This window comes from Etheostoma cragini, chromosome 22 (genome assembly GCF_013103735.1).
Source record: "Etheostoma cragini isolate CJK2018 chromosome 22, CSU_Ecrag_1.0, whole genome shotgun sequence".
Classification (NCBI taxonomy): Eukaryota; Metazoa; Chordata; class Actinopteri; order Perciformes; family Percidae; genus Etheostoma; species Etheostoma cragini.
Window position 1 is genome coordinate 16,663,097 of NC_048428.1, and position 15,327 is coordinate 16,678,423.

Genomic DNA, 15,327 nt, shown 5'->3' on the forward strand with positions numbered 1-15,327 from the left:
GTATTTCTTGGTTTTCTTCTAAATTATTTTTGTTGTTCACCTAAAACTCCAAAACCCAAAAGGTATGCAGTTTACTGAAATACACGACAAAGAAAATAAGCAAATCTTCACATCTGAAAAGCTGGGACCAGAGACTGTTTGGCATTTTGACAAAGAAATTACTCAAAAGGTTAAAATGATGGTCAATAGTTGCAGTATCGGTTTCAACTCTTATATCTTGGTTAAGTACTACTTACAGTACTACAGTACTACTTTTTCTGGAAAAATCAATTGAGAAACTGCTTATAGATAAAATGACCAGGCAGCTAACCAGCTAATTTAATCCCTGACAAAGATACCTGTCTTTCAAAATTCATTATTTTTGGCCTGAACACTGAACTTCACTTGGTCTGAAACTATCACATCATGTATGTCTAAAAACAAGTAAATTATGCTTTCAAAATAGAGCCCTTTAATGCTTGTTTAGGGGAAATTCTTCAAAACACAGAGTCATCTAACTACTATTTACAGAGAGGCTTGTTAAGTAACAAGTAACCAAAACCACAAAGACCTTTTATTTGACGTTTTTACCCTGGAACAACCAATAGGCACTGTTCAGAGTGCAGTCCTATGAGGACACAACAAATCCATCATCCTGTAAATCAGTGCATGGACATGACAAAGCTCTTCAGATGACTAGAAACATAAAATTAAATCTGGACTTGAGGCAGCCATTGTTAATATAGCGTGGGAGCTACAACTCATTTAGACATGAGGCTACAAAAGTGGATAATACAATGACTGTAGAGGAGATCTCCTGAAATCATGATAAAACTTTTAAATTGAGGTTTCAACTGGAATACTAAAGGAAAAGGAAAACTGACTTGCCTAAATCATTTGATTTTGGTCATGTTCCCAGAAAAAAAAGGAGACAGCTTCTAAATATATTATACCAGGAGGGTATTTCCAATTGTGAGACGGTGTAGAAGAGTTTTATGGGGGAGAGTTGTAAGGCAAAGATACTGAGGTGTATGCTGGTGTTATGGTAGGTAAAACATATATTACATACACATATACTTAGATTCAGTGGGACAAATCCATACATCCATATAGGAATTATAGAAAAAAGACGCTCCTACTAACTTAATAAAAGTCTTCTTAGATAAATTATATAAATAATCCAGTAACAGCTGTCTGTACACCAATGGGTACGCTGGAAACAGGGACTGCTAACAGTTAATTTGGCATACTTTTAATGGTGCCAATTCGCCAACATTAAAAAAAGCATAGCCTAAAAAGAAAATGGGGCTCAAGTTGTAGACTACAGAATAACTTACTCAATCTATAACAAAATGTGTAAACAGTTCTCCAAAGCCAACAAGAAGTGAGACAATTAATTGTGACAAAATCTATTAATATAAACTTTTATAATGTTGCCCTACACATTTTTCTAATCATTTCTATATGATAATATTTGGAAGGGTTTTTCAAAATTTGGCTTCCTTCTTCAAACGCTCTGCTAGTGCCAACCAAGAAACTTAGCAGTTGGCATCCTAAGAGCTATCACTGGGAGGGCTAAAAAAGTATTAATAGATGAGGGCTTCATGTTGGATGCCAGCAGCTTCATACTTTAAATACTTGCATTAACTTTGATGAATTCTCTTTTGAGCTATGCTACTAACGTGGCTTTAAGGAGGGCAATGTCTTTGGTGACCAAATACCTGAGGTAAAAACTAAGATATTACCGTAAAGCTCAGCTGTAGTTACTGTATGCTAACAGGCTGAAAGATGAAAGCATTATATCTGCTAAACATCAACATTTCATCATAGTCAATGTGAGCATGTTAGCATGCTGTTGGTAGCACTTAGCTCAAAGCTTTTTTTTTTTTTTAAAGAACAGCTTCTCAGAGCTTTGTTGTATTCTTATCTATCCCTTTGTTTCATGTTTAGCGCTTCATAGAAAACATTAAAAGTACATAAACCTGAATTGAAGGTCCAATATGTAATATATTTACTATAACAAAACCCCAAAATGACCCCAACGCGTCATCAGATATTAAGGAAACGTGCTAGCTCAACTACTTTTTTTTATAACAACAATGCTAATGCCAGTATTTTCTCCTTTTGAAATTTCTGTTTGTGTTTTGGCCTGTGTAATGTTATCAACTGCCCAGTTTGACAGACTGTCAAAACGTAAACCCAGTGGCTACAGCTTTAACGTTAGTACAGCCATGAAAGCAAACAAATGAACGGGATCGACGTAGGTAGATTCTAACCGACCTAAAAAAATAACAGTATGTTTCTAACAGTTGCGTGACCAGAGATGTTAAAACCATAGGTAAGTATTGGAGATGTGTTTGAAAGATGGAGACAGCTTAGAGCCCCCTAAGGACATTGAGTTGTCTAATTTGCTCCTGATAGATAAGTATTAGCTTCACGCTAATTTATCACGGCTACAAGGGACGGGCATTTCGCGTTTCAACATTTGTGTACTAACATTGAATTATATAGTAGCTAGAGTACCCGAGTTGATTACTTGCAAAAACAATTGAGACAAAGCCAGTATAGTTATCCCGACTAGTCATGGCTAAAGCCGCCATGCTAACCCTGCAAACTGCTAGCGCTACCGGAGGACCGGGCAAGCGGGCCACGGCTGTTTACAATGTGTAGCGTACTGTAAATCAGGAAGAGAGGACAGTGAGTTTGCAGTGTGTTTAGCAATTGTTAACGTAAATTCTAGGCCAATAACGTGTGTATTTCAGTAGGTTGTAAATGGACGGCAATGTAGTGGTATTTTTAGCGGTTCCCACTGTAATTGAGGAGGGGGCGGGGGATATGAATATCTCCAGTATTTTGAATTTGTACTGTAGAAACTATTTTAAACACTACCTGTAAGTATTACATATTGCACCTTTAATTAAACACCTGTCTGTAACAGAATTCGAAAATACAGGTGGAAAATGTGGGCAAGGAAAACCTCTGCGCCACTGAGAAGAGGGCAAATCCGCATGGCAGGGCACAAAAGGACTGCAGCAAGTTCTGAAGTGAATAATTCACAAAAGCAACAGCAGTGCAAGAGCCATTGGTCCATTATGTAATTTGAGTTAAAAATCTTACGGAATAAAACAGTGAACAAGGCGTAGGCGTCACCACCCACCACTAGAGAGGTTTTTGGCAAAGCAGAGTGAGCTCTAACAGTTTGTTCTGATTCTCTTGGGAACATTAAGAACTCACATTTGTTTTACACTTAATTCCAGCTGTCAGATTACTTTAAGTCTTAGTCTTTGAGCGATAATACCAAAGAGAACTCAAATAGGCTAACAAGTTTAGAAAACCAGGGAAACATCTGAAAACACTTAAAGACTAACAGTTTGACTGTTTGGTACGAGCTGCTCAAATATCTGACATTTATATATCACGTGCCATGAGATGTTTGTTGTATTTTCTAAATTATATCCACTGACATACAATCATTGTAACAACCAGTTTGAGTGTTGAGGCAGACAGCTGTATAAACTTTGTTCATGAATGAATTCATGTAGGTACTGCTACTTTTGGCATCTTTTGGCTGCTTTAATCCCTTCATGTCGAGCTGCACAAGTGTTAAAGCTACTCTATATATATATATATATATATATATATATATATATATATATATATATATATATATATATATATATATATGGTAGATATAGGATTTTAATAGGTGGGTGCTCAAACCAAAAATAGCGCAGCGTTGCTGGGATTGTGTGGGTTAGAGAAAAGACGAAACATGATCCAAGAAGGGTGTTTTTGGGTGACAGACCCATGAATTTGAAGACTTATCGGACATTAAAACACTAGATAATGGTTTATATTTGTGATAATATAGCATTTCGCAAATCCGGAAGGTTATCATGATGAAAATATATATAGTATCTCTATCTTGACTATCTAATAAGGCCTAAAAAAAAGGAAAGAATAATTTCAAAAAAGAAAAGCAATCTCCGCTTACATGTACGATAATCCATGCGTGCAATGTCAGATGATAATACACTATGCTGCTGCACAAGTTTAGCTGGGTTCAATTGTCTTGCCAGAGCCCTTGTCTCATTGAAATGAATAAGGAGGCTTTATTGTCTGACCACAACCTACCACAACATAAATATGGAGGTAATTTTTACAATCACAAGTGGTTTACAATGAGACAGCCAAATAAAAGACACACAAAGCTGTGTTGTGGGGATAAGTTCTGGGCCTGTGCTCTGGTGCTTGATTACTGCTGAGAAGCTAACCAAAAAAATTCCTAATACTGAAGCTACATTTTACAATGTACCTCGCACATCTGGAGTTGGAAGAGACGCCGCTCCTTCTCCATCTCCTCGGCGATCTCAGCCCCGGTGATCTCAGTGCGGATCATCCCATGTTGCTTGGCGTGTTCTCGTTTCTCCTTCTCGATCTTTGTACTGACAGAGAGGAAAGGACTATTACCGACCTTCTCTGTTTTTAATTATGTGTGTGCAAACAATACTGCGGCCTATAAGCAGTGTTTGATCCATTATTCAGTACTCTATAATGAGCTAGATGGTGCAAATAGGCGGGGTTACAGCAAACTTTAATTATCCACTTACAACTTGGCCTCGTAGTCTTTCCATGCTTTGTCGAAGGGCTTCTTTATGTCCTGCAGAAACACAAGACGACAAGCATCAGCAAACTACAAAGAGGTCACCCCAGGGACAGATTTATTTGCAGAGTTGGAACACTACCAGAGTTCCAACAAATGCCTCACTCCTCTCACAATTTATGCCCTGGACAGCCAGCGAGCGACCCCGCCTCTCCTTGGACGGCAAACAACGGTTCATGACCCAGTTACTCGCCACTCGCATCAAGACTGTTTACTTCTTCAAGATTTACAGTGTGAGCTTTTAAACAGAGCACTCCCCCGTCTCTGTGGTCTGTTCTCGCTTACACTCAACATACAGAGGTTAATAGAGAGAATGAGAGATGTGCTGACGAGGCATCTATTTTCCCTGTCCCGCTGCCGCGTCTTGCAATGAAGTGAGGGGGGGCGGAAGAGTCAAGAGAGAGAAAAGATTTCAGGAAGAGAAACTGTTTTACAGTAAATCTTACCCCTTTTACGCCTTTCAAATCGCCCTTCAGCAGCGAGTCCAGGGTAAAGATCACATTGTGGCTGAGGCTCTGGAGCTGTAAGAGAAGAACGTCTTGGGTGTGAATAAAGGGAATTGGGTTTGGGTAACATAGACAAGGAAGGCAAACTGTTGAGCACTTAAAGATGGACTAAGACATTGTTATTTTTATTATTTTATAGTATATTTGTGGCATTTGTTGAAATAACAAAAATCTACTATAACTACAGCCTTATCCTTTCACCTACAGTTGCAGTGCAACACACTTTGCCGCTGCTGAATAAAGAAATTTGCAACAATAAAGCAAAAGTGCAAAGTAGTGTATTGAAGAATTAGCAAGAGCTTGTTGCCAACAGCTCGGGTTGCTACAGTTATGCTCAGCAGCTCAAACCATTAAGATCAGCAAGGTCATGTACAACAGTACTAAGCATTTAAGTCCCTGTTGTTGTAAGCCAAGTCTACACAGACACACAGCAGCAGTCAAGGAAGTAAACAACGCTTAATGGGTGCTAATGTGCTTCTTAAGTGCTTGTCTTGCATATGGCCGAAGTCAGAATCAATCCTCTACTGGCTGGCTGCCGGTGTGCTCTAACAGCCCATCCTGGAAGCATCTCTGTTAGTAGACGATTCTCAAAAAGGTCAAAACTACAGCAACACTTGTAGTATATAGAACAACTTCATTTTAAAACTGAGGTCTTTTGACTCATGGCAATCATCAGGATCATAACACTCTCAATGAAACCTTGAAGTATGTGAAGTTGTGCCAGAAAACCCCACTCACAAAAAACAATAACCTCTAAGAAAGATGATGAAAAGCTGGCCATAAAGTGGAAACATTTGTGTATAAAACCCTTTAATTTAAGCCGATAACACATGTAGGACATCTAGGACAAGCACCATTCATCAATTCTCATTTGTAGTGCACACACATACCAGCAGCCCTTGGGGCGCAGTTATTGAAGTCTAAAAAACTCACTCAATAAAACTGAAAAATGGAAAAACAAGAGTCAAGAGATAGAAAAAAGGAGACGAAGAGTGGGGAAAACTTCACTTTCCTGCAATATGCATGTATCACCAACAGCTGGGTGATTTAGGAAGGTTTATGGACACACGTACACACACACACAGACACACACACACACACACACACATGTGCGCACACACACACACACACACACAAACACACACGTGCGCACACACACACACACAAACACACACGTGCGCACACACACACACACGTGCGCACACACACACACGCACGTGCGCACACACACACGCACGTGCGCACACACACACACACATGCACACACACACACATGCACACACACACACACACATGCACACACACACACACACACACACACACACACACACACACAGAGTAGTTCCTGGTGCTGCCAAGCTTATTTATGGAGTCTAATCTCGTTGTCAGCCACACAGGAAGAGAGGGAGAGAGGGGGGGGGGATTGACTCGTCTTCCAACAACAATCACTCACATAGGATTCAAACAGGCACATTATTCAACAGAAACGTCAGAGGATATCCACGGCAGGCAGATAAGAACCTCGACAAGGGAAAAAATACAAAGCTTGGAGGAAGATATAGCTGCAGTCAGTCTGACTGCATAAGCAAATTTTGTAGAGTTTTAAAAAGGATAGACAGTGATGAACCTGTAGGTACATACAAAACTATCACTACATTTGTGAGAAATTTTCCATCAGTAACCTCTTCAACTTCTCCACTAAACTATACCAAAATCCTAAACCACATATAGAAGTTAGTTGAAGTACGTCAGCCTGTTAACATGCTAACATTGAGAATTCTTCTGGTTCTTTCTTCATGAGGCGCACACACAAATGTTGACATCTTGAACTCACCAGGTTCTTCAGTAGGGCAGACAGCTCCTTGGTGAGGGAGGAAAACTTGACAAAAGCCGTTCCCAGGTCGGAGTTGTCCCGGCTTATGAAGTTGCTGCCAAATTTGTCCAGAGCCTGAGCGTAGTTCTCTTCATTCTGGACGTGGTCTGTGTTGGAAACAGAGGTCAACCACTGGTCAGTTTATCTGCCTTGAACTCTGGCTGATGATTAGCTGTTGGCAAACTTCAATATTACCAAACCAAATATGTATGTTCAATACAATTTAATACAATTCAATTTGATTTATATTATCAAATACCAAGAGTTATCTCAAGACACTTTACAGGTAGATTAGGTCTAGACCACACTGTATAATTTACAAAGACCCAACAATTCCTGTAGTTCCCCCCGTAGCCGTCAGTATTAAAAAAAAACTGCAACCAACAGGCTTGATAATCTTCTCAGATATCCTGGTGATGTTCATAATAACACAAATGTGGCAGGAATAGTCAACAGATTCTACAATGGAAAGTCTTATATCAGTGCAGCTACACAAGCAAAACAATAAATGTGTGACCATAACCTGTTGTTTCTGATTATAATAAGTCATTTTATACAAAGCAAATGCCAGCATAGCACATTGTGTGGTTGTCCAGGTCTGTGAGACTCTAGGGGACTCTGGTCAGTCAACAGCAGCATCCATCAGTCCTTGTTGTTAAGTGAAAGTTGGAGAGGAGCTGCAAGGGGAAGTGATGTTCCGACTGTTGCTAAATCTAAGGAGTTCTAAGAGGGAGGGCGTCTGAGACAAGCACCCTCTAGAGCTCATTCCTGCAGCAGCCATATTGAACTTTTAGCATACTGTAAAATCAAACACAGTCCAAACAAGGCAGTATTTAGAATTGAGGTCAAAGAGCTCATGTCCACTGTATTGTTTTGCATTGTATTCTTTACATTACACAATTCAAAAACTAACACATGGTGATTATTTTATGGGCCAACAAAAAATTCAAGCCCTATTTATGTCAAGCCGACATTTCTTCTGCATTACATTCAGTAATTATCTCTCTATATGCTGTAGTGGGTTTTATAAAGAGCAGTAATGGCGCGGTCCATCATACCCGGACTATATTCAGAATTACTACCTATGTGTGAGGGATTTACAGAAAACAATGCAGTATGTAATCCAGTGTTAGTGATTATAGTTTTATCTGATTGATATCAGCATCGTTGTTTACTGTCTGCTCTCCTAACACCACATCATGGCAGCTGATGCAAACCCAACACTTCCTACTGCTGCTGCTTCAAAAAAGCACAGAAGTGGCTTGTATTGTTGAGAAGCCACAGGAAACGTGATGTGGTTTTCACAGAGGTTAGTCCTAACTGGGATTGTTGATCAAGACAAATTAAGACCACGGTCATTTTTGGTATTTGTTTGACAGCAAATCAGTTGAAATGTTTTGCAGTGAGTAATGGAACAAGAGCTGCCAGCCACAGTGAACAACTCCTCATCAAGCTATGTAACCTTCTGTTAAATGGAAAACTTCTTGCGCAGAGTGCAGCATGAAATCAAACCGCTATTGCTCAAAAACGATGGGAAAAGGTCAATTATTGACTGATTTCTTTACTAAAACAATGAGATGTAGTGTATGTTGGCTGCAAGGTTCAAAATTTAACTTTTTTTCACCCCACCAGTGCGGCTAGTGAATGTTCATATCTTTATGAGCTATGCAATAGATTAACATTGTTTTTTTTGGCTGGTAAGTGAAGCAAACCTACCAGTCTTACCCCAGCATTTGACTAAAGCACGGTGCTAACTTTGTACACTGGCTGCTGTACTGTAAATGATGCACCTGCTCTTTTGTTATATTTCTAACAGTAGCTTCTCAAAGAGGGTTTGCTGTTAGCATCAGTAACCGTGGGTGTCACAAAGTCAACCAGGACTGAAATCTTAAGGATTATAACTGTGTGCCCCTGTGTTTCTAAAATCCTGGCTATAGCCACAAGTTTAACTATTCATTACATTTTCAAAATGCAAAAACATCCCATTTTTATTTCTATTTTTAGATAATATAAGCTGTGTTTGAAACCCTATCTCTGAAATAGTGCACTATATAGGGTGTTTGCCATTTTGTAGTGGCGTTCGAATTCTCCCGGTAAATGTCATTCACTACATAGTCCACTATAAAATACCCACAATGCACAGCTAATTTGAGTGCACATACAATGTAGCCTACATTTTACTCCGGTATACCACTATGCAGCGCGGCCGTGTTTTCCCGGAGGAGAAGAAGAAGCAGAAGTCACCACAAAAACTGAAAAGGAAAAGTGGTGCGGGCTTTTGTTTCTTACCAGTGGAAATGGAACATGCAACATATATACAACCTTTTACTATTGTCCTGAGTGCTTGGTTTGTTTCAGGGACATATTAGAATTATTTTTGTTATTTTGTTTGTTCACATGATGCTGGGCGCGCCCATCTCCGTCACACAAACAACAGGTGCTGTCACTACCCAATGTGAGTCGAGTGCAAATTTGAGTCGTGCATGCTCAAATTCAAATGGTTTTGGGCATAACGTGTCATACTGAAATTTGTGAAATCCATGAAATAATAAACTTTTCTCATTACAAACAATAACAGAAGATGAAAATCATTTCAAAAGCGTTTTAGCTTTCTATGATTGTTTGATTGCTAACGTTACTGTACTAACATTACAGAAGTCTCTCCTTAGCATCTTGTAGGCTACTTGTCGCAAAAGTGGCACATGCGCAGCTCACATCTGCACTCGACCCACATCGGGTAGTGACAGGCGCATCTCCTAACGCAAGTCTTGCATCAATGTGTTTTCAGTGCGTGTCCGAAATCTCGTTTAGTTGTTCCCTATTTATTTCATTATTTAAAAAATACTATTTTGGGAATAGTGGGTGAGTGAATGAGGGAGCAGTTTTGAAAACAGCTGTAGAGTACGCTATCACTATATGAAGATATAGCCAAAGTAACCAGCTAGTGGCTAACTGATGAGAAACTCAACCTAAGAGTTGTTCCGGTTGTTGATGAAACTGTCAGAGTCCCAGTGAGATTAAGGTAAACTGTCTTTTCTGTGGAGAAAAAACAAACTTCTCTGTGGGTCTAACATCTGAAACTGTCAATTTACAGGGAGGAGGCTGCTCTGAAAAGTAGTCAGTGGAAAAATACTGAGGATCCATGTCACAGCAACGAGCAAAACAAACTCAGGTGTTGGTTTCTGGGACAGCCTGAAAAACACACTCACACAAAACGCCATCTGTCCCACAAAAGGCAATTTTCCAGACAAAGAAATTCAATCCTCTTTTTTTGTTAAAGACCCCTGTAAGAAATCCTGGGCTCTCCTCTAGGGATTTTTGTTTAATGTTTTTGGAAAGGGTTGTGAGCACAACTCCAACCATCAGCTAAAGCTCATTCAGGCCTGACAAATTTAGAAACAGACAGTCTCACCTTGTCCTGAATTGTAGATGGCCTTCACTGATTTCTTCACCTTCTGCAGGGAGGTTCGATCCTGGTCCAAAGCCTAAGAAAAGAGGCCGAGAGGTCGCATTTAAAACCATTGAATTGGTTTCATCTTTACAGAGCATACAGGAAACATTCACATCAGAAGACAACAAAGATCATTTTGATTTAACGCTATAGTAAACGTGATAAATGTAGGGTATAAGAACAACATTTGCTCAGTTATTCAAAGCATGCATAGTCCATAAAGCTAATGTAGACAGAGTGCTCACAATACAGTGCTTGACCTGAATGCAGCATAAATCATTAAACTACTACTACCTGCTGGAGAAAAGCCTTTGTGCTTTCTAATAGGCAAAATAGGGATATCCAATTTGATAACGGTTCTTTAATACGATAATTATTCACAATGAAACATTTAAAGGCTAGAAAAATGAACACTGCACCTGCCCTATTTTTACTGTGAACTATCTGTCGCACTCCCTTGCAATTTGAGATTAATGCTCAGAGTTCAGCATCCAAAGCGCCATGGAGTTAAAATAAAGACCAATATAAACAGAAAACCACTTCAAAGACAAAATGGATCACAACACTATGTAGTATGTACCTTCAACTGATGTACACACCACCCCCACCAAAAAAAACACAAGGAAAAACATCTTTCACATATCAGAAAAACTCATCATGCGCCCTTATTGCTCAGCTTGGTCCCTGCCGGGGAAAATATCCACTACATCTGAAGTCACACCACAGTCAGACACATCTTGCGTTCTGAATGTTTGATTTCTGGCCTGCAACCTAAACACAAGTACATTTTATTCAGGGGGGACATTAAATTACCTTTTAACTCCATTTTTACTGGCTTTTAGATTTTACAGCCTTACATTTTCTTCATCAACCTGTCTTGTAATAATCTTTCATTTTCATTGCAGTGCTGTTGCCTTCTCATTACCTCATCAGTAGAGCATTATGGTGAAATCTCTCTTGATTGCACTTTTCTCTAACACTGAGTATGTTTTTCAATTTTAAGGAGATGATGGTTTTTTGTCCTGTTATTTTATTAGGGCCTTTTCTGTTTTCATTATCTTATTTATTTAATAAAACCTTGCATTAAAGATGTCATGATTATAATATTTTATGGAAATAATTTGCCATTGGCAGATATAAACCTTCTCCAAACAGTGGCTTAAAAGTGCAACAATGCCTCAATTGTTTTTTGGAGTGACTCTACTCTAATACGTGTGAATGTAGTACATAGTTGGTGATAAAATAAAACTAAAGTAAAATAGAGAACAGATGATGTCAATTACATGTTTGGGGATTGTTTGAGCCCCATTTAATCCCAAAGAGTCGGATTTATGTACCACAATAACCACTGTTATTATAAACTCCGATGGACTGCTATTTGTTGGATTTTCAGTAAATGAAACCATCCAAATACTGAAATTAGAGGTAACTGGTTAAGAAATGTCTTCTTCTAATATTTTAATTCTGGGGCTAAACCTGCAGTAGGACTAATTAAGCAAAAATTATTTCACACAATCCTTCAGCTATGAACCAAATAAAACTAAACTAAAAATACTATACTAAACTGTATCTAGGACCAACAACTGCCCCACACCCAAATGATTGAAACAATGACCACTGGGTTTTTCCTCGTATGCACATTACGCTCATCGATTTGCCCACCATCATTACCTCTCCAACATGTATGTTTATTCCAGTGATAAGTCCCTGGAGTATTCCAACACAGCACCTGCTCTGCCATTTTCTAGGTTTGAGGCAATTTACTACTAAATTTTCTAGCAGTTTTTCACCGGTCATATTTCCACGCTTACTATCTAAAATCACAGTGTGATAAAATAAAAGGAGGATGTTTATTTGTTAGGAGAATATAGGACATAAGTGCTATAGTACCCTCCTAATCTGCTTCACTGCAATAGAAAATGCAGCAATATTGAGGCATTTATTCTTGCTGTGAGCCAAACAAACTGGAGACCTTTGTCGGCGCATACCTGAGCAACAACATCCAATCACCCGTCATACTGAACGCCGTCTGTCTATTATCGCTGCATTCACTGCAGGAAAAGCTGAGATAATTGTCGTTAAGCAAGGACATAAGCAACACAAACAAATAGTTGAATTACCTGTCTCTCCACTCAATGATTTAAAGTGGGAGCCAGTATTGATGGCTTTCCCAATTATTTATTCTGACAGTACAATCATTTCATATTTGGCCTATCTTAACCAGAGGGAATGGAACCATAACTCTGCTTTGTTAGCTCATAATAGATGATAAACAAAAAACATCATTACATCAAGGTCAGGCGGTTAAGAGCAGAAGCACACACACACAACAGAGGGCTAATTAAATTTCACAACATAATTAAGCCGTCCTTGGCCTCCCCTGGACAATTTTACATGGCTCTTCATCAACTATGGCAACACCACTTTGCCGCCGCGGGGCCCTTTCTGCCGGGGCCGAGCCCTTTGATCCCCATGCGTATGGGAACAGACTCTGCTGCCCAATGCCTCCACACACTCATTATTTAGCCCTGTGTCTGTTTGGCTAAACAGTGGCCCATTATAAGATGCTTATAGTTCCATTATCTTAGCCAATATTGTCTCAGTCTATGACGTTACCTTGATAATAACTATAATTAAAGTCTTCAAACCATATGAAAACATTCTTGAAATGATGAAAAAGCTCAAATCTGAGGTTAATTTTCCCGTGACCCCTGTTCTCTGATGACGTGAGCGTGGTGCCTCCCTATGGGAAGTCTATAGGAGTTATCCTCAGAAGCCATTTTATGTGGCGTTTTATTATAACTGTAATGTGAATATCTTTAGGTTTTGGACAACTCATGGGCTCTGGGTAACTGTGACAGGCATTTTTCATTATTTTAAAGACTAAATAATGAATCCTGCAATAGAGAAAATAATCAGCAGACTTCATTTCCACAGGATTAATTTTCTTACGACAGTGACTCCAAGCAGACTCCATCCAAATGATTAGACACGTGTAATAGCGCAAAAGTCACGCATTAGATCCCCATTACAGCCGAAACATTTACTAACAAGATGTGTTTCCTCGCTTTTATGCAACACACCAAACACCGCCCTTGTCGCTCGACTCGAGTCAGCTTACATGCAAACGCCCAAAGTAAAATCTGTGATTATTCAGAGGTTCTAGTGCCATGTGCTGATTAGGATGAAGAGCACAAAACAGAGGCTGAGCAGGCAGGCTGACTTTTGTTGTGCTTGTGTTGAGAGCAGCTGCCGCCGCCACCCAAGGGTCACCCATAATCCACTCTGTCTGTGTTCGTAAATAAATATTCAGCCATAACATGAACAAGTTCTTTGTTTAGATTTTGATGAGATTGTCCAGACATCCAAACATTACTATGTCAAAATCTGATGCTTTACACGGTTTGTTTTAGATAACGAGTCTGAGAATATTATTCAAAAACTCAGTGAATTATTAGAGAGGGTAAACAATAAACATCTACACACTAACCAGCGCTATTTCAGTGGTGAATGTGAGTAATGTAACTTGGAGAGATGGTTTGTTAAAGCTGCTATCTAGCAGATTTTTATGGAAGAAAAAAAAAAAAATCAATGAAATGGCTCCGTCTTGGCACACGTTCTTTGCAAACCCTTGGCAACAGGCAAGAATGCATCCAAACTCCATTCTCCAAAAGGGCCAACAACTATTGAATATAGTAAAAGGATTTTTTTTTTCCAGCTAGGAACCAATGGCAAGCCTCCACTCGAACCAGGGGGATAAGAAAGTGTAACGATGCCAAAACATCTGCGACCACTCATCTCTCTACCCGAACAGCAAGTGATGCATGTGGATGATTTATTCAGTGCTGCTGAGAAAAAGAAGTGAAGAATAAAGTGTGGTGTTATTTTACTGAGAAACATCTATCTCATTTGTGCTGTAAAAGCCAACATGTCAGTGTCAGAGAGTGCATTTAAGTAGAACTTGGTCAGAGACGGAGCCAAAGAGGTCAAGGGCCAGCTCAAAGGAGGTGAAGGGTGGTGATGGTGAAGGGCGTGACCATCGTGAGCCCTGATGTCAGAAATAAATTTCCTTGAAAGTTTCTAAAATGTCTGATGCTAAAAATCAAGAGGCAGAAAAAGCACTTCTGGCATTTCAGCCTGTTCAAACGTCACTTTTAAAGATAAATATTGACATATGAAATCAATCATGAAAACGTCAATCCTGGGCCCAACCACTGATTGGGTTGATACCCAAAAATAGATCCATGTAACGTTTGATTGCATTCTGGGCACGTTAACACACTCTTAGTGCATGCACTCTTTGGAAGTGTACTGCTATTCTTTGCATGTGTGCAGCCATCACCTAGCTTCTTACACTATGGGTGGATCTCATTATTATTTTGTTTATTTACTGATTCATAGTTTGGTCTACAAAGTCACAAAATAGTGAAAAATGCCATTTTAAACTTCTTAAAGAGTTAAGTTAACATATTCAACCTTGTTTGATTTGTCCAACAAACTAAACTCCAAACTCCAAAGGTTTCAGTTTACTATCGTAAAAGAATGAAAATATATCTGTATAAGTTCTTATTTTTAATGCTGAAAAGCAGTGAATATTTGACATTGTGGCTTTAAATAATCAATTATCAAAACTGTTGCAAGCGTCGTTTTCTGTCGTTCGACTAATCAAACTCTAATTCACACAATATGTTTGTTGTTTACCATTAAAAACTAGCTTGGGTTTTAGCATGCATGTCATAACGTTAATAACAAAAAAAAACAGTAAAAAGAAATGCCCAGTGTTTGGCAAACCATTTGCTGGTATTAACATTGTAATTAACAGTAGTTTTTTTATTGATGCTTTCACCTGTATAAC

At 39.1% G+C, this 15,327-nt stretch overlaps 1 protein-coding gene across 7 annotated transcripts in view; it reads right to left on the bottom strand.

The window, feature by feature from the left end:
• The window catches only part of asap1b (ArfGAP with SH3 domain, ankyrin repeat and PH domain 1b), a 54,944-nt gene that overhangs the window by 23,921 nt on the left and 15,696 nt on the right, over positions 1-15,327 (bottom strand). For all 7 annotated transcript variants that reach the window (XM_034861799.1, XM_034861796.1, XM_034861794.1 and 4 more), the window contains exons 2-6: positions 10,434-10,506; positions 6,983-7,128; positions 5,089-5,163; positions 4,590-4,639; positions 4,295-4,424 (exon numbers count right to left, since the gene is read on the bottom strand). In XM_034861799.1, the coding sequence (XP_034717690.1) occupies positions 4,295-4,424; positions 4,590-4,639; positions 5,089-5,163; positions 6,983-7,128; positions 10,434-10,506 (474 nt within the window). The remainder of the gene's footprint in view (positions 1-4,294; positions 4,425-4,589; positions 4,640-5,088; positions 5,164-6,982; positions 7,129-10,433; positions 10,507-15,327) is intronic.